Source organism: Eptatretus burgeri, chromosome 13 (assembly GCF_056783735.1).
Source record: "Eptatretus burgeri isolate ZD-2024b chromosome 13, Ebu_testis_v1, whole genome shotgun sequence".
Lineage (NCBI taxonomy): Eukaryota > Metazoa > Chordata > Myxini > Myxiniformes > Myxinidae > Eptatretus > Eptatretus burgeri.
In genome coordinates, this window is record NC_140973.1 from 46,182,074 (window position 1) to 46,206,805 (window position 24,732).

General features: G+C 45.3%; 1 protein-coding gene across 2 annotated transcripts in view; it reads left to right on the top strand.

The window, feature by feature from the left end:
- The first annotated feature begins 11,081 nt into the window (after positions 1-11,081).
- Positions 11,082-24,732, top strand: part of KLHDC3 (kelch domain containing 3) — a 70,429-nt gene continuing 56,778 nt past the window's right edge. Inside the window, exons 1-5 of one of the 2 annotated variants that reach the window (XR_015050751.1) lie at positions 11,082-11,431; positions 11,597-11,773; positions 12,145-12,318; positions 12,499-12,614; positions 13,867-13,938. Coding sequence is in view for 1 of the 2 variants with exons in the window: in XM_085852293.1 (XP_085708419.1) it covers positions 11,620-11,773; positions 12,145-12,318; positions 12,499-12,614; positions 13,867-13,938 (516 nt within the window). In the remaining variant the exon portion in view is untranslated. The remainder of the gene's footprint in view (positions 11,432-11,596; positions 11,774-12,144; positions 12,319-12,498; positions 12,615-13,866; positions 13,939-24,732) is intronic. The other variant, XM_085852293.1, reaches the window with a different exon arrangement.

Genomic DNA, 24,732 nt, shown 5'->3' on the forward strand with positions numbered 1-24,732 from the left:
GCCCTCAAAAGATATCCTGTAAGGCTCGATAAAATGATGTCTTTTAGAAATATGATATTTACAAAAATTAGATTGTCATTATATATATATATATATATATATATATATATATATATATATATATATATATATATATGTATATATATATATATTTATATATATATTGTGTGGACTGTTGTTCAATGGGGATCAGCGCGGAGTGCTCGTCACACTCCTGACGTTTCGATTTTCCTGATGTTTCGTGCCTTTTGGTTGAATGGCATGCATTAGCAGGAACAATTGTCGGTGGCAGACAGATGGTTGTTCTATGTGGATGATGCGGTTTTACCATGTGAGACAATCCACGGCGATGCTCTCCCGAACAGTCAGGAGGAGCATATGACACACACACACACACACACACACACACACACACACACACACACACACACACACACACACACACACACACACACACACACACGCTTCGCTCTTCCTTGAGCCTCAATCTTCTGTATAAAAATATATATTTCGTTTTTTTAATCGTTAGTGAAACTGGTTGTGTGGTTGAGTAGTTAAAGGCTTGTTTCTTCCTCCTATTGGTTGATATGGGTTCGATTCCCATGGAAGCCTGCTCTTGTTCACCCCCACCTGATGAGTGTGAGTATGCCAAACACCCCAAGATGAATTGAGGAAGGTCTTTGTTCTCTAGTTGGGCCAAGTTCGTTGAAATTGTTTCTTATTTAATATGGTCCCAACTCAGGTTTTTGGGCTTAAGAGGAGGGTTGTGGCACAACCATTGGCACTGCAATTCTCCAAGGTGGACAATGTCCACATGGACGTGTTGCACATTTCCAAGGTAACTACTGGAGGCAATCGTATCAATGGCAACTTGGTGTTTGTATGTGCAGAGGTCTGTTAGCAGCCAGAAGAGTATTGGCTAAGAAGAAATCTCAATATTTCAAAAGAACCAGGAAACAATTAAATCCAGGTGAAATATGCAGGTTGGATTTGTGAACAGATAAGCCCATAGCTTTACTGGAAAGTTAATTTTAAACTTTGACAATGAGTAGGTTGATTAGTTTGTTTGAGGCACTGAATGAAGAATCAGAGCTGCTCGGACTACAGGTTTCCTGGGTCAAAACAAAGATCCAGCTTTCAATGACATCGAGGATGCTTCCATCTTGTCTGTACCCATTTGTGGTGAGGATGTTGAGGTCATGGAGAGATTTACTTGCCTTGCAGTGATATTCATGTCTGTGCAGGTTGTGAGCCAGACATCAATAGACGCCTGGGGAGTGATGGATTCACTGGATCATGTGGTGTGGTGCTGTCAGTACTTGTGCAGGAGGACGAAAGTCTGAGTCTTCAGGTCCTTGGTGCTTCCAGTCTTGCTCTACAGATGTGATACTTGGACTGTGACAAAGGATCTGCGATGAAGACAACTCCTTCCCTCTTAACCAAGTCTCTTCGGAGAATCATTGGCTATTGCTGGCGGGACTTTGTGTCCAACGAGCGGTTGCTGAGAGAGACTCAAATGAGATTTGTTACCTGCATAATCCATGAGCATCAGCTGCGGCTTGTTTTCCTGATGCTGATCCTGCTCACCAGATTCTCTTAGCGAGGGAGCCTCGTAGGTGGAGGAGGCCAATGGGCCAACCACATGCCTCGTGGTTGCAGCAGGTTGATCAGCATCTCAAGGAGATAGGGATGGGCCAGGCATCTGCCTGGGGGATGGCAAGATGGAGGCCCCTGGAGTACCGGCGGAAAGTGGATGCAGCGACGTGCTGCTCTGGCGCATGCTCCTATACCTGACCTGGGGGCAAGGGGGGGGGGATGCAGACATGGATAATGTGGAGATATGATGGGGGCTGGCTTTTATAGTGCGTTGATGCCACGCCAACCCGAGGATAGTGATGGAGGATGGGCTTTTGACAGTCTTAGTTGCTGACAAATTTAAGCGGTTGGCTTGGAATGTGTCAAGCAGTTGTTTCCAGTCAGTTACCAGTTTGTCTGCACTTGCTCCACTGCAGTGGAGATCATCAGCGAGTTTGGCCACAACACGCTCCTCCATCAGGTCTCCACCTACGCGACGGGTAAGTTTTTCTCGTGCCGTTTCAGAGCCAGGTATACCCATAATAGATCGGGCGTTGATCCGAACAGCATGAAATGGAGTCACAACACCGCAGTATTTCCGACTCTTTAGAAAGTGGGATTTGATAAAAGGCATTAGTCAAGTCAGTAGTGATAATGTGCTTCCATCGTCCGATTTGTCGAAATATGGAATGGACGTCGGGCATCAAGGAAGGCTGGGGTTTGCTATAATCGGCCAACATTAGCAAATGCCAACATCAGAACCCACCACTGGACTTTTTCACCAATAAATATGGGTTGAGGTACTCACCGTTGTCTCCTGCATCTTCCGGTTTAACAAAGACACCCATATCTTCTAGTTCATCAAACTTGCGTTGTAATTCTGTGAGGTTGTTGCGAGTATAAAGGTAGGCGACCCTTACGTTGAGGGGACTGGACGGGACCCATTTTAACTACCAATTGGAATGGACCAGATGCACCATTATACCCTTGGGGCTGGGGTCGAAGACATCACCATACCCTAGGAGAAGGGTCTGAAATTTAAGTCTCATAATAAGGGGAAAGGAATTGTCTGGGTCGAGTGTAATACTGGCAGAGTAAAGGCTTCGGGCTGTTTTCTTCGGGTTGAGTTGAATCTTTGTGAGTGGAGGGGGGGGGTACTAATCTCACCGGTGATGTTTGAAAGCATAAAGATGGGATGGATTTGACAAAAGTGTTCATGAGATCTAACAATTTGAGGATCATCGGTGAAGTTGGCAATGCGGATCTTGTAAGATATGCTCGATATGAGATTTGGGGAACGTCATATTTTAGTTGAAGGATGATGAGCCCGATAGTCACTGCCAGGTTCAAGGGCATGCGAAGAATCAGACAAATTGTCAGTGAGGATAAGGTCGATGTACTCACTGGGCCTAGTTATGGAGGGACACAACAAACTGCATGGTGAGTGGGAGAGAAATCAGATGAACCGTATTGGTATATGGACCCATCATTGAGGATGATGTGGCGTTTAGCCGGCGAACAGAAATGTTATTAAGCTCCATGAAAAGTGTTCCTGCCAGGAGATCAACATCCAGGTTTTCAACAACAAGGCCTTTGAAGGTAAACCGCTGATCGTCACGGGTCATGATAAAACTGACTTTACCGAGCACCGTGAGTGGGGAGCAGCCAGCAGCCTGTTGTGCTCAATGAGAACTCCTTCTCATGGAGTAAACCGAGACGTTTGGCGGTGGATAGGCTCATCGTGTTTTCAGTGGCTCCACTGTCAATCATGGCACAGATAGTATGGTGATGGTAAAATGTATCCAAGTAAGTAAAATGTATCCAACTCAACCTGCTTGGAGTACTTGAATTCTATATGCGGGGGTGGAGGATTTGTCATAATTATCTGGAGAGTCGATGGTATGGTCTTCCACTTTCTCATCATCGTCAGAGGGGTCTAAGATGTTCGACATCTGTCTCACCTTGGCCATATGTTTACAATCTTGTTCAGGGAGGTCGCTGCACTCGCTGAGAAAATGGCAGTCTGCACGCCTCGCTCGGTGACAATGGGCAGGCTTTTTGGGAGCGCTGTGAAGGTTTATATTTCGGTTTAGGACTAAGTGTAAGACATGCAAAGACGGGTCTCTTTTGACTTTCAGAAAGACAGGCCCGCATGACTTGTATTTTCACCGGAATGTATTTCATCCAACAAGGACGGTAGGGCCAGGGAGATTTCCGGTTTAATGGACACCAATGTACCAGAACGTTTTTTGACTATTTTAGACAGTGTCAAGTGGATTAGTTAAAGCCAGCTGAGGACGACAACTTTTTCGAGGGATGAAGTTAGCTCGTCATCTGCAGGAACTTCACCATGGTGGGAGATGCATCCGTCATGACGTAACAGATCGTCCACACCAAAAGCTGCCAAGCGTCGGTACAGGTCTTCTGGGATTTCCTTTGCTTCCAAGCAGATATCCGAAAAATCTAGGAAGTGTACGCCAGTCGACTGAAAACCGAAATCCAGGATGACTTACAATATATGATCGAAGGACAAATAATCACGAACGAGTGTGTTACGTGCAATGAATGGGAAATAATTCGCCGTTCCACCGAGCATCATCTCCAATGCGTCGACTTTTAACCGAGCTGTGCGGCGATTGTCTCGAGTTATGTCGTCACAATCGTCGGCGAAGCCCCAGAGAGGTGTTGTTCTTGTTTTCTTGAGCCATTGTGAGCCAGTCACAAGAAAAGGAGTGAAACTCGGGTCGAGGGATAACGTGTCATGGAGATTTTGTTCCCAGTTTTCGAAGGAATTGATCGTCTCTGATTTAGTAAGGCACCACCGTTTGAGGTCCGATGTTAGGTTGCCATCATCGATCATCTATCTATAATTCCAGCAATGTGTGTGTGTGTGTGTGTGTGTGTGTGTGTGTGTGTGTCTGTGACTGCTGTTTCTCGACAACCACTGCTCCAATCTAATTGAAACTTGCCAGCTATATTGCTGGGGACCTGAGGATGTGCCTTTTCAAGGTTTGATATTAATCGGACAAGTGCTTCTCAAGTTATGGCCATTTATTTACCAACCAATGAAAGGACACGTTGCTGCGTGGGCCGGTGCGCGGCTGGCCGACGATGACGTCACGTGCCGTGCCAGTTACGATGGGGGAAAGGGTGCCTTTGTTCCCGTGGCGTAGGAGTGGCAATGGTCAATGGCAGCAAATGTCATGGCAAGCAAAGACAGGGAGGTAAACTTGATTTTAATTTTGATTTTAATTAACTCTCTCTGTGTGGAAGTATCACAGCAGTTGTTACTTCAATACAAGCGATAATTCGTGGAATGCATGTGAACATTCCGTACGGGCACGCACCACTTCTGGATAGTGATGACTTCGTGTATTTTAATAATTTCTCGATTTCTTATCCGCATTTATAGATAAACACAATACCCCAATCCAGTCGTGGTTTACGAGAGCAAAGGAACGGATTGTGTGATTGTTGTTTCTGGCTCGCGGTTTGAAAGTTTTTTTTTTGCACGACCGGCCACGACGTACTTACTCGTCTATCTATAATTCCAGCAATCGCTGTGTGTCGTCTGTCTGTCTGTGTGTCTGCGACCGCTGTTTCTCGACAACCACTGGTCCAATCTAATTGAAACTTGCCAGGTATATTGCTGGGGCCCTGTGGATATGCCTTTTCAAGGTTTGATATTAATCGGACAAGTGCTTCCCAAGTTATGTCCATTTATTTACCAAACTAATGACAGGACACGGTGCTATGACATCACGATTGACGTCACAATTCTTCTTTTTTTTGCATGATTGATGTCACAAATCTTCTTCTTCATTTGATATGACGTCACAATTGCGTACGGGCATGCACCTACGGGCATGCACTGGTGACTCGTCTATCTATAATTCCAGCAATGTCTGTGTGATGAATTGAAGGATGTGACGCGTGATCACATGTCGCGCGGCTCACGCACGGGATAGATAAAGCCGAGATTCCGCGCGGTCGGGGGGGATTGTCCCTGGGGCATTGTCATTTACGGCGGTGGTTCACTTGGTGCTCGTTGAATGGTAAGATTTGAGAGTATACCGGACTCCGTGCTAATTGCTGATTTATTTTGCGGTGATCTACTGCACATGTATACATTGCTACATTTGTACTCCTTGCTGCACCTGTATCCCCTGATGTGCCCGTAGAAGCGGCTTCAATCAAGTGAAATAAAGCCTACACTCTGAAGGTTTTTCCCTCGCTTTCATTTCAATTTATTTCACTTGATCCCTTCGGCTCCCTCAACCGACGATAGACAAGATCTACAAACCGGAGAGGTTCGACGCAGACCCAAACGCGACTGACTCGGAAATGAAATGGTCGCATTGGTTCCGTTCCTTCTCACACTATCTGACCATTATTGAAGAGGGAGCCGACAAATTAGCCACCCTTGTAAATCATGTCTCGCCCCGCGTATACAGGCTCTTCTCGGAGTGTGACACCTACGATGCAGCGATCGACGTGCTGCAGGTGCTCTACGTGAAGCACAAGAACGAGGTGTACATACGACATCTTCTCAACACACGCAGGCAAGCAGCCGGGGAGACAATCGATCAGTTCCTGCAAGCTCTGAGGCAGTTGGGAAAAGACTGCAGTTTCCGGGCCGTAACCGTCGAGGAACACCGAGATGAAGCGACCAGAGAGGCGTTCATCCAAGGCTCAGGTCAGCCCCCATACGGCGACGCTTACTGGAGAAAGCGCAACCCACTCTTGAAATGGTAGCTGACCAGGCTCGAGCAATGGATATGGCTCAGCAGCAATCTGAGTCATATGGGACACCAATGCTGCTAATGAACGCTGCTACGGCGGAAACTCAAGGAACCCCCCAGGGCACCTTCGACACTGAGGATGGAGATAAACCCGAGGAATCGGATACCCAGACCTCGTCAAACTCCTCAGCCACTACTTCAGTTGGTAAATGCTTCTTTTGTGGGTATAAAAGACACCTCCGAAACAAATTCCCCGCCAGGGATGCCACATGCATGAATTGTGACAAGAAAGGGCATTATATTATGCCAGGGTATGCAAATCTACTCTTAGAAGAAATAAACCCACTTCTGCAGCTCTCTACTCACAAAAGAAACAAACAGCAGCTTCACCGGGGAATCTATCCAAAGTTATCATTAACGTACGAATTAACGGGCATATGGCTGAGGCTCTGATTGATACCGGTAGCTCTGAAAGTTTCGTCAACAGCTCGCTAGTGAAGGGCAGGAAATGGAAGATCCACCCGACAGACAATACGGTATGCATGGCCGCCACATCACTACAGTCCCGCGTACGAGGGTACTGCAATGTTGAATTGGACGTAAAAGGGTACACGCATCGGGATGTAAGGGTACTAGTGCTTCATGATTTATGCGCAGACGTAATTCTGGGTCATAATGTCCTCAAGCAGCATGCGAGCGTCGAAATACCCTTTGGAGGAAGCAAACCTCGTCTAATTCTAAATGCTCTGAACACCGCAGAGGTAACGTCCCCCCAGTTGTTTGCTAACTTGTCGCCGGACTGTAAACCGATAGCGATCAAATCGCGACGATATACCACTGCCGATATGAACTTCATCACTTTTGAGACCAAGCGATTACTGGAAGAAGGTATTATAGAACCGAGCGATTCGCCATGGCGCGCGCAGGTATTGGTGACCACCAACCAGAACCATAAGAAACGAATGGTTGTTGATTACTCTCAAACGGTCAATTGCTTCACCCAACTCGATGCCTACCCTTTGCCGCGCATAGACGAGATGGTCGAACGCGTGGCCAATTATAAAATATTCAGCACCATCGATTTGTGAAGCGCCTATCATCAAATTCCCATCCGAGAGGAAGACAAACCTTACACCGCATTCCAGGCAGGTAGACGCCTCTATCAATTCAGGAGGATTCCGTTCGGTGTCACCAATGGAGTAGCTTGCTTCCAACGAGTTATGGACGACATCATCTTGGATGAAAACCTCAAAGACACTTGTTTACGTGGACAATGTCACGGTGTGCGGTAAGGATCGGGGGGAACATGATATGAATCTGGACAGATTCTTGAACATTGCTAGAAAATATAATCTGACCCTCAACTACGAGAAATGTGTATTCTCGGCAAGGTCAATTAATCTTCTCGGCTACACAATAGCCGACGGCACGATTAAGCCCGATCCTGAACGATTGCGCCCACTTCGTGAGCTACCCCCACCTCAGGACCTGCAGACAATGCGGCGGGTGATCGGAATGTTCGCTTACTATGCGAGATGGATCCCCCAATACTCTGAAAAAATACATCCCCTAGTGCATTGCAAAAACTTCCCACCAGATGTCACTGTTGTAAAAGCTTTCCACAGCCTCAAAGATGATATCAGTAATTCCGTGGTATTATCGATCGACAGCTCGGTGCCATTCGTGGTGGAAACGGATGCTTCCGATCACGCGATCGCTGCGACGCTTAATCAGTCTGGGCGACCCGTCGCGTTCTTCTCGAGAACTCTCTCTGGGAGCGAGCAGAGACACTCAGCAATAGAGAAGGAAGCGTACGCTATTGTCGAAGCCCTGCGTAAATGGAGACATTATTTACTGGGAAACCACTTCACACTCGTCACGGACCAGCGATCCGTTGCATTCATGTTTGATGGGAAAAATAACGGGAAAATTAAGAATGAGAAAATAATGAGATGGCGGATAGATCTAGCTTGCTATAGTTACGACATTGTTTACCGGCCCGGGAGGGAAAACCCTGCTGCAGACACCTTCTCTCGGGTCTACTGTTCGGCGACAATCAGTCGGGCTTTGCAAGACCTCCATGAGTCTCTGTGCCACCTGGGGGTAACCAGAATGGGACATTTCATGCGCAGACAAAACCTTCCATATTCTATCGAAGATATTAAACAAATGAATGCTTCATGCCCTGTTTGTGCTGAACTAAAACCCAGATTCTATGGCGCGGCATCTGGCAGATTGATCAAGGCCACTTCTCCCTTCGAGAGACTAAACATCGACTTCAAAGGGCCCCTGCCGACCGAGACAGACAACAGATACATATTCACTGTTGTTGATGAATACTCAAGTTTCCCTTTCGCATTTCCGTGCTCGGATATGACCTCGGGCACTGTCGTGAAATGTCTGTCTGACCTCTTCGCTATGTTTGGGAAACCTTCGTACATACATTCAGACAGAGGGCCGTGTTTCATGTCGGCCGGGCTAAAACAGTTCCTATTTGAGCACGGCATAGCAACTAGTCGAACGACGGGTTACAACCCACAGGGTAATGGGCAGGTGGAACGATATAATGGAGTTATTTGGAAAGCCGTAACTCTGGGGCTGAAATCGCGAGGGCTGGGGCCCGAGCGGTGGGAGGTTACCCTTCTCGATGCTATGCCTCGATCTCGATGCCTTCTCCACCAATGCTACTCCTCACGAACGAATGTTTACTCACCAACGACATTATGTTGATGGCCAAACGGCGCCCAACTGGCTAATCTATCCCGGAACAGTGTTCATGAAACGCCTGGTACAACAAAGCAAGTATGAACCCATGGTGGAGGAGGTCGAACTCATCGATGCTAATCCAGAGTATGCTCATGTCAGACTTCCTGATGGCAGGGAGACCACTGTGTCGGTTCGCCATTTGGCTCCCTCAGGTACTCCTCCTGCAGGTACACCACCATCTGGCACTCCTCCCTCTGACATTCCCTCCCCAGGTGTTTCCCCCCCAGGAACTCCACCCGGGAATGGTGGCGACGGAGCTGCCGCGTTCCACCCGAGAGCGATCGAGGAGTTATCCCCGGCACGAGTCGAGGCTCCCCAAGAGGATCGGAAGCCTCCCTCAAGTGAAACCGCCATTTACTCCCGGAGAGGTCGACGGATAAAACCCCCTCGCCGACTCGATCTGTAAAGGGGATTATCGGCATCCTCGATGCTCATGCTCCTATATGCTCATTATATCATATATCGATGCTCATTACCATGCTCCTACAACTCAAAATAATCCTCACTGCTTGGAATGTATGCTTCTGTAGTTTAAATAGTTCGCGCTGCTTGAAATGTATACTCCTATAGCGCTGAAGTAATCATGGTGCGTTAGTTGGGCCTCTAGTTGCATTTTAAAGACGGGGAGAATGTGATGAATTGAAGGACGTGACGCGTATTCACATGTCGCGCTGCTCACGCACGGGATAGATAAAGCCGAGATTCCGCGCGGCTCACGCACGGGATAGATAAAGCCGAGATTCCGCGCGGTCGGGGGGAGGGATTGTCCCTGGGGCATTGTCATTTACGGCGGCGGTCCACTTGGTGCTCGTTGAATGGTAAGAATTGAGAGTATACCAGACTCCGTGCTAATTGCTGATTTATTTTGCGGTGATCGACTGCACATGTATACATTGCTACATTTGTACTCCTTGCTGCACCTGTATCCCCTGATGTGCCCGTAGAAGCGGCTTCAATCAAGTGAAATAAAGCCTACACTCTGAAGGTTTTTCCCTCGCTTTCATTTTCACAGACAGACAGACAGACAGACACAGTGTGTCTGTCTGTCTGTCTGTGTCTCTGCGACCGCTGTTTCTCGACAACCACTGGTCCGATCTAATTGAAACTTGCCAGGAATATTGCTGGGGCCCTGTGAATGTGCCTTTTCAAGGTTTGATATTAATCGGATAAGATGTTTCCAAGTTACGGCCATTTGTTTATCAACCAATCACAGGACACGGTGCTATGACGTCACAATTATTTTTTTTTGCACGTACGGGCACGTACTCGTATATGAAACCAAAGCACAACAGAGCATGCGTCGTCAGCAGATGACGTCACTTCCTAAGCAATAAAAGAACAACAACCAATACTGGCGTTGCTTCATGTTCGTCCATCGGGTTATATGTTTTTTTTTTTCGGCACTGAACGCTCCTTCGCCGTTATACACCGCCCAAATAAACGAACATTCATTGGGACCGACAGTGGGTGGACATGTATTACAAAGCAATTGTCGCTCTTGTTTATATCTTTCTTTCCCTTTTCCTCGCACTCTGTATCCGCTGCGAACACAGTAAAATCCGTTTGAGGAAGTTGTCACAATTATGATCGAGTAAAACTGAAAACGACGGCCTGGAACGGAATTTGCTCGAGTTCCACGATGGCATCGTTTCCATGGAGACCGCCATGTTAAGCGGTGCCGAGCGCTCCGTTCCGCCGGAACTTGGAGCGCTTGCTTAAAGTTAAGCGCTTTGAATCGAGCAAGCCGCTTGGTAAAGGAACACAGCCTCCGAAAAGAAAAAATTCTGGACGTGAGAGGAAACGATGAGGAGAGAGATCGAGAGAAGTCGTGGGGCGCGCGCATGGAGGAGGTAACCTCCAATGAGTGGAGCGGATGGGCGGGGCACTCGTTGTTGACCAATCACAGACAGCGCGCGCATGGAGGAGGTAACCTCCAATGAGTGAAGCGGATGGGCGGGGCACTCGTTGTTGACCAATCACAGACAGCCCGACAGGAAGGAAGCGCAACGATCCCCAGTGGCACATTTTCACAAAAGTGCTTCGGAAGGTTTTTTTTTCGTTCGCATCAGCATTTATTAAATAATGCGTAAAAATGTGCAATAAGGGAAATAATTCGCCTTGGAAAAGTAATGATTTGTAAAAAAAAAATATATATATATATATCAAAACGATATAGCGACGTGAGAGAAAGTTTATAGAGAAATCGTGATCGGGAAGAAAGCGGAAAAAGAAACAACAGTTGGATCCCCGCGGGATGGTGGTGATCGAGGCCTAGTCTTCACGGCGACACCTGATCGTGATCGTGAGCGTGAGGCAGCCGTCCCCGTGTGCTCCATGGCCGACAGAAGGTAGAACGACGTCGCGAGAGGGAGAAAATTGATTATGGAGACACGTTGACGAAGTAGTTCTGAGAGAATGTAAACACCATGACAACCCCGCGACCGACCGACCCTCGTGCCTTACCTCACTCCCCTCCCGTAAACCACGTGGTCCGTGTGCCCCCCCCCCCCCAGGTTCATAAGGCTTCGGTGCTGACATGCTGCGCTGGACCGTGAGCTTGGAAGGCGGGCCAAGGAGGGTGAACCATGCCGCCGTTGCCATTGGTCACAAGGTCTTCTCCTTTGGTGGTTATTGCTCCGGGGAGGACTACAGCACCATCAGGCAGATAGACGTCCACATTTTCAACATTGGTGAGGGTTTGTTGACCCACGTGAGGCTGGACTTGACTGGTAGATAATCAAATCAGAGGTTTGACCGTCTCTTCGGTGAAATAACAGACCTCGGCGGATGAGTGGACCACCGCTCCTGCTTTAATTACCGATCTTGTCGGTCCAAGTTGACCCGTAAAACACCAAATAATTGTTTTATTTGTTTTACACCAAGTCTTGGGGGTCTTGGGAGACCTAATTCGTGTCTAACTATAGAGGATTCCGTGTCTGTCATGTCACCATCACGTTGGATTGTTTATATACTGCGTTTATAGCCGATCATGGTGGATGGACTACAAGATGGTCAAGGTCAGATCGATCTGATTGCCTGTTCTGTGTCTACAACTTTGCAGTGTCCATGCGATGGACCAAGCTTCTTCCGACCCCATGCACCAGCCCTTGCGTGAAAGATGTTCCGTACATGCGCTACGGGCACACGGCTGTCGTCGTCGGGGAGACTGTGTACATCTGGGGTGGACGCAATGATACGGAAGGGGCCTGCAATGTCCTGTTTGCTTTCGATCCGAGTAAGCCATTTCTAATTAATAATGGGAGGGTTAATGTTTTTGGTTGTGTACTCGAGGTGCCTCCTCATGAAGTGGGAGGTGGGTGGAAGGAGTGGAATGGGTGGGACCCTGGCGATGTCAGGTACCCCTGCTAGTACAATATAATATACATTCTCTGTGTCTTGGCATGGTGTGATGCAGCTTCGTACATGTGGGCTCGACCAAAGACCAGTGGCACATTACCCGGCGCAAGGGATGGTCACTCTGCTGCGGTGTTGGACAGCTCCATCTATATCTTTGGTGGTTATGAGCAGCTGGTGGGTTTTGGATCAAGACCATTAGAGGTTGCATACGATGGCGTGATTATTTAAAACTTCTTTTAAAAGCTGTAATTTCTTATTTTGTGGTGTTGGAAGGAGAAAGCTGAGTGATGCCTTTATTTAATACAAAGTCAAGGCTCATTGTGGCACAAACAGTACAAGGGGATTTCCACTAACATAAACAGGTGGAAGGGATCAAGCAAACGTTCCATTGTTAATGGAAATGAGAGACAACATGAGATGACGGTGAGTTGCATCCTTGAAGTGGTGGAGAGAGCAACATGATTGGATCCACACAGGGAGGTGAATCCATGTGCCAGAAAAGAGAGGGGCAAAGGAATGCAGGTGAGCAAGAAAGCTGGATTTTGAAAGGTTGATGATTAGAGAGATGCTGAGTGAATGTGTTAGTCCTGGTAGAATTGGGGAAGGGTGGGTAGACACCCCAAAGAGTATGAGATGCAACATAGGAAGAAAGGTGGTAGAAGATCCAAAGACCACCAACCAACCAGCCCACGGTAGGTCGAGAGCCTTTCAATCTTCTATGGTTTACGAAGAAAGCAGTAAATCCTCCATGGCCACCGCTCCGGTGATGCCGATGATGTTTAGGGCCTTGGCCTGCAGAGATTTGAGGACCGTTATGTGGGATGCATGTGCATGCACCATCTCGCAAGGAAGAACAATCCTCAATTGTGCTTCAAACAAATGCTTCTTCGGATGTAAAAAGTTCTGAAGGATTTTTCCACATGCAAAAACACCAGTGTGTGCCCGACTTGGCGGACCAGCTTGGAGACGTGGTCTGCCAAGGAGAGGCCACAGCTTGTGATGAGGATCAGGAGTTCAACGGGCTGAACGTCTTCCAGAGGTTCATCATTAAAGTAGATAGATGAGTTTTCTTGATCTTATGGAGAAAAAAAAATTAAGGAGGTTGGAATTGTATGAAATGTCATGTTCCAGGTATTGCCAAACTTTTTTGATGTTTTGTGAGACCCGCTTGAGGGTTCCAGTCACTGCCACTCTGTCACTTATATGGGGAACAGATGTTGCTCTATTTTGCGTTGTAGAGAGTGTCGTTATTTCCAATTTTTTTTTTAAATTAAGTCTGTGTTGTTTTGGTCAAAGACTACACTTGCTTCACTCCAGCATCGCTGATTCAAAAACTCTGGCCTTCTTACCGTCTCCATCTTCTTGTAATTCCATTCCCTCGGTTGTTCTCTCCTCTCATCAATTCATTTCCTTTCTTGCTTACCAGGCGGACTGCTTCTCAAACGACATTCACCGTCTCGATACATCTTCCATGGTGTGGTGTTTCATCCATGCAAAGGTCAGTTGGTAATGGAATAATAAGTTTTTCCTTGGATTCTTAAAGTTTTGTGTAACATTGCTTTTTTTTATTTTTTACTTTTTTTTTTTCCTTCCCCCCTGCACCCCCCACACCCCTTGCGAGGAGATGTCATATTTAAGTCCATATGTCTGACAATAGCAATACGGGTCATACCAAAAGTGCTGTCACCCCACTTGCAACTTTGTAAGTGGTCAGGAGCTCAAGAGGGCCGAGGAAGGACTTAGCACGACGGAGGATTCCCAGTCGGCGACTGGCTTTTGAGGCGAGGTTGGAAATGTGACTTTCCCAGGAAAGGTCATGGCAGATAGTGAGACCTAGAAGCTTGAAAGAAAAGACTTCTTCCAGAGGATTGTTGAGAAAGTGGAGGACTTCCGGTTCCGATTTTGAGCAGCGAGAGGTCTCCTTTGGGGCTCCCTGCTGACTTCTCAAAGCTAAGTTTCCGGTTGTTATTTGTCCCGTTTTAACTGTTTAATTTTCTCACCTACATGTTACTGTGTGTTGCTAGTTCGGTTTTGTTTCAAAAATCGTGCTATTTTGTGAGTATTTTTGTCGACGTTCTTACCTGTGCTTGAGGCCTAGGCGTAGGCTTGAGGCCTACCGGTTCCACTCGGTGTTCGATCGTTTTTTTTTTGTTGTTTGTTTTTTCTCCCCATTACCTTCATTTTCTATCCTCCCCATTACCTTCAATTTTGATCGTCCCCACTTTCCAAACATCCCCCATTCTCCCAACTAATCTCTTTCTTATCTCAAAAAAAAAATAAAAATAAAAAACCTGCAACAACAACACGCTCACCTTCTCCCGATTCTGCTTCTTCTTCTTCCTCTTAACTTCCTCCTCGTCTTCTTCCTCGTTTTTTTTTTTTTTTTTTTTTTTTTTTTTTTTTTTTTTTAACACTTCCATGACCTAATCTGTTGAACTCTCTCATATATTAATATTAACAAAAAAAAAATATATATACACACCCAACAACAACAACAACACGGTCACCTTCTCCCCTTCTCCCGATTCTGCTTCTTCTTCTTCCTCTTCACTTCCTCCTCGTCTTCTTCCTCGATTTTTTTTTTTTTTTTTTTTTTTATACACTTCCATGACCTAATCTGTTGAACTCTCTCATACATACATTATTTTTAACAACAAAAACGATCTTATAATGCTTCATCTTCCTCTCTCACACATGTGGTACTCTTTACTGTTTCACAATGCACTACTCTTCTGCTATTTTAACAGACTGCTCTCATTTCGAGCTCTCCTTCATTCCTTGCCTAAAAAATCCAACTATTACAGCGCTTCTTCTCTCCATGCTCTGAATTCGCCTTCATTGCACCCTTCAAGAATTGTTAAATCGCATCTCTGACCTAAAACTTTTAAAAACCACAGTTTGCCATGGATGCTCGCTTTCCATCAACCATTCTTTTTTTCCAAATTCAGTGCCAACTCACCCCCCTCACCGCTCACTCTCACTCTCAAAGCAACCATCCCACTCTTCTTCCTCCAAGCCTCCCTCTCACCTCTCTCAAAAATCCCCCCCTCACCTTTCTCCCACCTTTCATCCCCCTCACTCTTGCTTCTCAAAGTTTCCCCCCTCTCATCCACCAACCTGCCTCCCTCCACTGCCCTCTCACCTCCATCTCTTCACTCCACCTCCTCAAATCCTCAACTGCCTTCTTCCTTGTCTCTTGTGCCCCCTCTCCCCCAGCACCACAGAGCCTTTTCTCCTCATTCGGCCCCCTCCCTCGCTGTTCTGCAATACCCCACACTCCTTCAGCAACCCTCCTTACCTGCCCCCTCGTCCCTTGTCCTACCCTCCCCCTCCCCTCCACCTCCTGCACCCAAAGCCTCCTCCCCTTCCTCTTCATTAAAAGTGTGGACCTCAAATATCCGGGGCCTTCGCTCAAACCTTTCAGATCTTTCCATACAGGTTGCCACTGACAAACCAGACATTATCTGCCTAACAGAAACTTTCCTCTCCCAAGACGTGTCTGATTCCCAAGTATCTCTCCCTGGCTACTCCCTCTTACGGTATGACAGACCTGAGCCTCGTCCTGGTGGAGGTGTTGCTCTCTTCATCAAAGACTCTATTCCTCACTCTCCATGCACTGCTCTCACTCCCCCACACCCCCAGGAATACCTCTGGCTTCGGCTTCCCCTCCACTCCCACCTCATGTTTATATGTGTACTGTACCGTCCACCGAACAGTGATGACTCCATCTACATCTCACTATCCGAAAACATGGACCATCTTCTATCTTCTCATCCAAACTCTCTCTTCCTCTTATGTGGTGACTTCAATTGTCATCACGCCAGTTGGCTAGGTGTGGGTACCTCTCTCACCTGCCATGGCACCTCAGCAAAAGCTTTCTGCGACTCATTGGGACTGACTCAATCGGTCAACTTCCCGACCCGGATCTCAACCAATGGTACTCCATCTCTTCTGGATCTGATTTTGACAAATTTCCCTGACAATATCTGCTGCTCTTCCTTCGCTCCAATTGGTTCTTCTGACCACGTCCTTGTTAAAGTGGACATCTCTCTGGCTGTTATCAGAGAACCACCTCACCGCCGTCGAGTCTGGCATTTCACTCAAGCCGACTGGCAGGGTCTCCGAGCAGCCATCAAACTTACAGACTGGTCTCCTATCACTACTTTCTCAAACATCAACTCATCCTGGGAATTCTTTCAAAGAAACTTGCTCTCCCTCATGCACAGATTTATCCCCTCTCGTGTTCAGTTGTCTTACCCTTCCTCCCGCCCTTGGTTTACTGAAGCTTGTGGCGAGGCAGTTGTCCCGAAACAACTTGCCTTTGCCTCATGGAAAGCAAACCCAACTGAGGGCAATCTCAGTTCTTTCCACAAAGCTCGGAACAAGTGTGTATCTACCCTCAGGAGAGCCAGAAAACAACATCTTTCTCATCTCAAGTCTGAACTCTCATACCTCTCTCCCTCCTCAAAATCCTGGTGGCGTTTAATCAAATCTGTTTCTGGTGTATGTTCCCCCTCCATCCCCTCCCTTACCTCAAATGGCTGCACTGCTGATTCCACACGTGATAAAGCTGAATGTCTAAACTCGGTGTTTGCAGCTAAATCTTGTGTCCTAAACCCATCACTATCTCTACTCACTTTACCCAGTCGCACCCAACTGTCCCTGGACTCTGTATCCTTTTCTCCTGACAAGGTGGAGAGCTTGCTTTCAAACCTCGAGTCAGATTCTGCAACCGGTCCAGACGGCATCAGCCCACGTGTCCTCAAAGCCTGCTCTTCTGCTCTTGCTCACCCTCTCTCTGTTCTATTCACCCTCTCATTTGCCCAGGGTCATCTGCCATCTGCTTGGAAATCTGCTAACATCACTGCCCTGCATAAAAAGGTGCAAAAACAGATCCCTATAACTACAGACCAATCAGCCTTCTCCCAATCATCAGCAAGGTGATGGAATCCATCATCGCCTCAGATATGAAATCCTTCCTCTTCTCCAATGGCTTGATTTCCAATCATCAATTTGGTTTCAGACCAGGTCACTCAACCCTGGATATGCTGCTTCTGCTCTCCCATCAATGGATGGAGGTCCTCAATGCCAGACAGGAAATCCGAGCCGTATCCCTGGACATTTTTAGGCTACTTTTAGGCTAAAGAATGAAGAATTAGTCATGAAGGTGAAGGCTTGTCATGCTGTTTAAGGTTCGTGTCGAATGAAGCTTGTTGGTGAAGGCTTGTGTTGATTTGGTAATGCTGGTGAGGGCCCTTGTCAAATTCAGCTTTCTGGTGAAGGGTAGTGAAGACCAGTCATGTTGGTGAAGGTTAGTGTTGAACTTAGTCCTGCTGATTAAGGTGAGTTATGCTTGTGCAGGCTAGTGTTGAATTAGTCATGCTGGTGAAGGGGTGTAAAGGCTAGTCGTGTTGGTGAAGGCGAGTGTTGAACTTGTCTTGCTGGTGAAGTCTTGTGTCTTAAAGCCTTTTTTGCTCTGAAGAAGGGTTCACACCCGAAATGTCAATTTCTCCTTCCGATCACGGTGGATAGCATACCTCGATCTACTACCTGTTGATTTCATACATTGTTTTAAGATAAAAGGCCGATATGTATACTACCTTTTTATTTATTGATAAGTTTATCACAAGTTTTAAGGAATCGGGAGCATTGCCATCTACTATTAATGGGTGTGGCTGTAAAGAAGACGTGAACTCGTGTTAGATTTGTGGTGATGCAGAATAGAAATGCACATGAAATCCACCAATAAACTTTTGTAATTTGTAATTTTCTTTGTAATTCTTCCAGTCTTATAATGTAATTCTTGTAATGCAAGCCAGTCCGTTGAGTTTGTACAAAAACGACCCCACAACAACTCGGAATAGTTGGGGTGGTTAATTAAGTAGTAGTCGTAAATGTGTTTCTTTTGAGAAACGTTCAGCAATTGGTATCATCCTTTGTGTGAGGAAAAACAGAATTGCACAACCCCATCAACTGTGTTGAGGACGTATCTTAACGAGGCTTGTGAGCTGGAATCAAAAAGTTTGGACAAAGTGCATTGAAGGGGAAATCCTGGAGAACTAAAAGCAACACTCGCTGGAGCGCATACCTCTACCAGGCTGAACAGTTTAAGTTTTTTGTATCCCACTGGTAGGCTGGATCTTGTTCCAGACTTTAACCAAAATCTAATTGGCTTGTTCTTGTCACTTACCCAACTCATCCACAGGTTTTGTCAAAATTCGTGCACAACTTTTTGAGATATGGTGTTGTGTATAGTTTGTGGTCCTCTCTCTAATTTGTGCAGAATCACTTATAAAATTCCCAGATCTGGATCCTAATGTGGATCTTCACCAAAATAAAATAGATTCGTTCTTGTCACACACGCAACATTTTCATCAAGTTTCATCGGAATCCGTCCATAACTTATTTTTTTAGGTTTCCTGCTCATAGACCGACAAACAAACAACCAGGGGTGGAAACATAACCTCCGTCCACTTTTGGTGGTGGAGGTAAAAATATGGCAGAAATAGTTTGTCAATAGCATTGTCTTTTATGTAGGTGTGGTGATGTTACTTTTGGAGAACATGTTGATTAAGCATCTTTGTTTTTTTTTCGCCTTTCTCTTGAGGTTGAGGCTCATGGAAGAGCGAACCAGCATAATGTGGTGGATCAACAGAATGACGGGTAGGCGAAGAAGGCTAGGCAGACAAAAAGTAACAACATACAAAAATGGTAACTTTGTAATATAGCTGTAAAGTAGAATACCATATTGTCTTTGAGCATGCACCATCTCAAGATGGCAGTACGTGCTGTGCAGCCTTGTACTGAAGCATACACGGTGGCAGTGCGAATAGTGTGTCTGTTAAATGAAGAGCCTCTCCTACTGATTGCATGATGGAGCTTGCCACATGAAGGAACCGAAGATGATTTTTACCATTGAGGTAGGTGACTGTGTGTTTGCTTGACAATACATTGGTGTTGGTCAAAGTGTTTTATATGAGGTGAGAAATGTTCAAACCTTGGGCCTTCAAAATGACAACATGCCGATTACTTGTACTTTTATCAATGTTTGTGATCATGATTACTGCGTAATAGGCCTTGTGATATCGCTGGCCATAGGTCTGTCACATTGAAAACCTTTTTGAAGCAAATGCAGCCATTCTGTAGTTATGGAAGTTTAACTGGAATGTTCTATCAAAGGAGAAGAGGCATTGTTGCTACAACTTGCCAGCGAGGAGTCCATCACTTTGCTGTAACTCACCTGTAGACTTTGTGCAGCGATGTTGACTAAACATAAGGGTATTTTTTTTATTATTACTTGTCGTTTTTTTATAATAAAGTTATTCTGCATGCAAGTGAATGCGCACATCGTGTATTGTAATGCCCCCAAAGATATCTGATGTGTGTTTACGTGCCGAGTTTGCTGAGGCACCATTTTACGATGGCATTTGGTTTCCTTTGAGGTTTATTCTTGGTGCCCTTGCCCTTTGCATGCAATGCTCCCCCACTCCTAGATATTTCCTGCTGTATGACAACACTGCCCATAAAGTATTCTCCATGAAGCACTTTGATAGTGTCTGGAAATGGAACCGTTGGTATAACAAATAACCACTTCGACCAAACAGCATGCTTTGTATAATCTCTCCTCGTATTCCTCACTATTGGAACTGTAATCCAACCCCTACCCCTCCATAAAAACAAAAACCTTAAAGACAATACAAATGGTAAAACTTCAGAGATACTTTTATACCGATCATGTCATTGTATGTGGTTTCATTGATAGAACAAGATAACAACACCCATGTTCAGTGTTTTAGGCAGCTTTCCTTGAAACTTGATGCCTGGAGACATAATTTGACGTTTTCTTCTTTTGGGTTTTTGTCGGTAATATTTTGTAAACGTCAAGACAGAACTCTGGTTTTTATAGGGAGTATTCAGATATGGTTTCTTCATTGCATTCCTGATGTACTAGGTTTCCACCAATGAGCTGATTGCTTGATTTTTTTTTTTTTTATCCAGTCCTATTTTTGCGTCAAAATCCATCAATGTAGAGTTCCGCTGTTAGGGTATTTTGAATTTTTTTTTGTCCTGTTAAGGCCGTGTAGATAGTAGCTGGGCTGTTTATTTGTCATTCAATTTGAATGCAGCATTCAGTTTTTTTCAGTTTGGCTCAACCTCCCAAGTTATGTTTCGTTACAATTATTACTCCGGGTTCAGGTTGAACTAGAATGGCACACGATAGAGCGCTTACCTCCACCAGGCTGAACAGCTTACATTTTGCATCCCACTGATGGGCCAGATCTGGATTCGGACCTGAAACCACAATCAAATCGGCTTGTTCTCGTCACTTAACCAACTCGTCCACAACTTTTTGAAATTTCATGCTATACTGTACATGTGCATGGCTCACAAAGTGGGCATGCTGTGGTATGTTTGTGGGAAATTCCACATAAAACAATTATGAGGTATTTAGACAAACAATCAATGGTCAGAAATGAAAGTGGACATCTTGGGGAACCTCTAGAAACTGGCAATATCATACTCTCCATTTCCCTGTTTTATTAAAGATGAATTAAAGCAACAGAATATGGATATTTTAACCTTAGAAATGTGAGTTTGATTGGTAAAATTTTTATTTTACTGTACGTTTCTTATTAAAAAAAAAAAAAATAAAATGGATGATGGAGTGAAGTGAATATCAAAGAAGTCTTATTGAAGAAATAACCGGGGTAAAAGTAGATAAAACAAATAGGCAGATAAATTTAATTACAAATAAGTTGGAGGATTTAAAGAAAAAAATTAATATCCTTGAATGGACTGAAAACGTTGATGGTTATCAATTGAACAATAAAAAAATAAATAAAAAAAAAACGTTTCTTATGTGACAGTTATTTTGTGTGTGGTGACTCAGAATGTGAACTTTGGTGTCTCTTTTATGTTTTGATGATGTTCTGTCTCCCTATTTGGGTTTTCTGGCATCTACCCTATCTGATGAAATAATGGATTCGTACATAACGCTTCGTGTCCACTGCATCGAGAAAAATGAGTCCAGTGTTGATAATGTTTCTTATGATTTTTATTCCAAATCTCCCTTAATTTCTTGGAAATATGAGTCTAACGGCAGAAAAATATAGATAAAAATTGTGATCAGAAAATAAAATTCGGACCGCAAGTAATCCCGTCTTGATTTTCGTGTCAGTCCCGTTATGTACGAATCATCATCTCTCGTCGGACGCAAATAATGCTAGCATTAGAAACTCTTGCCGTCTCGCAAACTTCCCTGATTGATGGATATAATAGGCACTTGCAAGCGTGTCAGCACATTTCCATTCGCCATCGAGCACAGCGTTTGTCTTCGTGTCCGTGTCTTTGCGAGAGCCATAACGTACGAATCCAGCGTGAGGACGCCGAGCCGAACGAGGTGACTCACATTTGTCTGATAATTAATTCTTCATTTTAACCAACGCTAGAATTTTTTCGGTGCTTCGTGAGGATCCGAGAGGTAAGAATTATGTTTTTCTTTTCATGTTTAAAGTGATTATTTTCAAAAGTTCGAAAGAAATAGATTCGATTTTAACGTTATTTTTCGCTTACAAGGGTGGCTTTCTTTGTTGCTGAACTCGTCTGTGTTTTCTTCATAATTTATAACATCGGACTCTCTCAAAATGTGTCGTTTTTTTTTCTTTTTTCTGTCAGAGTAAAAAATCTGTTTCTTATCCCAAAATATAATATTTACGTTGTTTTTTTTTCCTCTGATTCCGTACATAATGCTGACGCCAAGCTCGAAATTAGAACGTGTATTTACAGTGTTGTATATATTCAGTGGTAACTTTAAAACCGGACGTGCTGCAGGTCTAAAAAATTAGATTTAGCTATTTGAATACATGCAGATTAACGTAATGGGTTACATTTCATGTTTCCCGAAACTTTTTTTTCCCCTCTTTGTGTAACAGTAGTGTACCCACTTTGTGAGCCATGCACATATCATTTTTGGCCCCATCTCTCAATGGTGAAGAAGCACTTAAAAAAAAGTTCGGATGAGGATACAGACTCAGATCTTCACCAAAATTGTATCAATTTGTCCTTGTCACACACCTAACCTGTCCACCAAGTTTCGTCCGAATCCATGCATAAGTTTTTTTTTAAGATATCCTGTTTACAAACACGCAGAGACAGGGGTGAAAACATAGTCTCCATCCACAAAGGCCTATTGTTTTTGAGGTCAAAAGCTCAACATAGGCCAAAGATCAACAACTTAGGTGGTATTTCTAAAATCCTCAATTTTCATCCGATTGACTTTAAATTTGAAGAGGATTTATATTTCAGGTCACTGAATCCAACCAGCCAATTATTTTTGAGGCCCACATAATAGGCCAAATGGTCAGCACAGGCCGAATTTATAAAATTGTCAATTTTCATCCGATTCACTTGCAATTTGAAGAGGAGTTGCATATTTGGTCATGGAATTCAACCACCAATTATTTTTTTTAGGTAAACTTTGATGGATTTTGGAAGTTTTGTGCTTTGCATGTCTTCTTGTTTTGTTTGTCTATCTTGCTTGAGTTCTGCATTTGGTCTTTCATTCCCAATGATCATAAGGAGGAACCTGTATGGGATTCACATTTCAGCTGTTACTCTACCCTCAAACCCATCCAGGCACAGCCAAGTGAGCCTTATTAAAAAAAAAATCAAAAAGAACCCAGATTCAAAAATTAAAAAATTCTGGCTGTTAGACCATGTGGCCGATCAGTTTGAAATTTAAAACATATTGTTGTGGATTTTCGTCCGTCCGGCGTGCGGGTGACCACCTTTAGCTCAATTGCGGCCGTGCGCGCCCACCGAACGAGCAATCTAGTCGCAGCTTTCGGATCAACGCCGAAACCCAGCTACGGGTGTTGTTCACCACACCATAAACCAGCCAACTCTTCTGACCACGCGCTTCAGGGTCGATCGCCGAATTGTCGATGTACCTAATTATTCACGCAGACAGAAATGCCAGGGATTTACACCTCAACGGAGCCTGCACGAAACCGAGCTGCTTTAAGCAGCTCGTTCCGTTTGCGATTGCTGAGCGGTTTTATATCGCCAAGCCCCGCCGGACCAGATGCACATTTTATCGGCTATTAATCAGCCAGCTAATTATTCCGAACGCAATTATGGCAGGAAAGGACGCAATGAGCAGGTGACATTCAACAATAGGGACATTTATTTTTACACGTAAGCAATGCAATGAATGGGCATAGGGGACATGACGCGAGCAAAAACCTACAGCCGATATCTATTTATGACGTACATGCACTGAAAACAATTTTACTTACGGTCAAGGCACCACAGACTTTCATGCAAAAACCCCCAGAAAAGAAAGATAGAACTGGGCTTGTAAGCCTTTCATGTTCCTTGGAGCTGGGATGACCGAAGGAGCTCCGCGAGGCCGGGCAGGTTACCTTTGTCGCCCTTGAGGAGACTCGATGGGTCTTTTGGTCGGCGACCCTCTGTATGTCTCGTCGTCAACGCGGCAGCTGTTGTAATGGCGGCTTACATTATTGTTGATGCTCTTTAAGAGCCCGTTCACTCCTCAGCATCGCTCGACCGACTCGGGGCTCGATCGCTCGGACCGTTACATAGCTTGCTGGCGACTTCTCTTCGACTCCAACTCGACTGCCTCCACCGACCAACAATGACCAACAACTTGGTGACTTGGCTGGCTCCAACGACGAACGAACTCCACTCCTCCGACCAACAACAACTCGTTTGGACTCACCAACTCGACTCTCCCTTCGGCCAGCGAATGCGGCTTTTTATTGCCCCGGGGCATTCGCCCCTCCCGGCACGCGGGGCAAAATCCTTGGGATATCCGATGGGGACTTGCTTATGCCTTTTTGAGGGCCCCGCCCCAACCGTCATATCTGTTTTCTTCGGGTGGCTTTCCAGAATATCGGGGCGGGAGTTGAGTTGTTCTTTTTGTTTGTAGAGATGCCGTGGTTGTAAACTGTGTGGCGTTGTGGTGGAGGTGGTGTGGTTGTGGATTTTGTTGGAGGTGGTGTGGTTGTAGAGATGTTGATTGTGGAGATGATGGTGAGGAGATGTTGGCGGTTGTGGAGAAGGTGGTGAGGAGATGATGGCGGTTGTGGAGAAGGTGGTGAGGAAATGTTGGCGGTTGTGGAGAAGGTGGTGAGGAGATGTTGGCGGTTGTGGAGAAGGTGGTGAGGAGATGACCGTTCAAAATAAAGATAGAAAAGAATAACACTACCTCAAGATTCACAGCCCGGCACACAAATAAACCCTGTTATACATCGGTGGGGAAATCTAACCT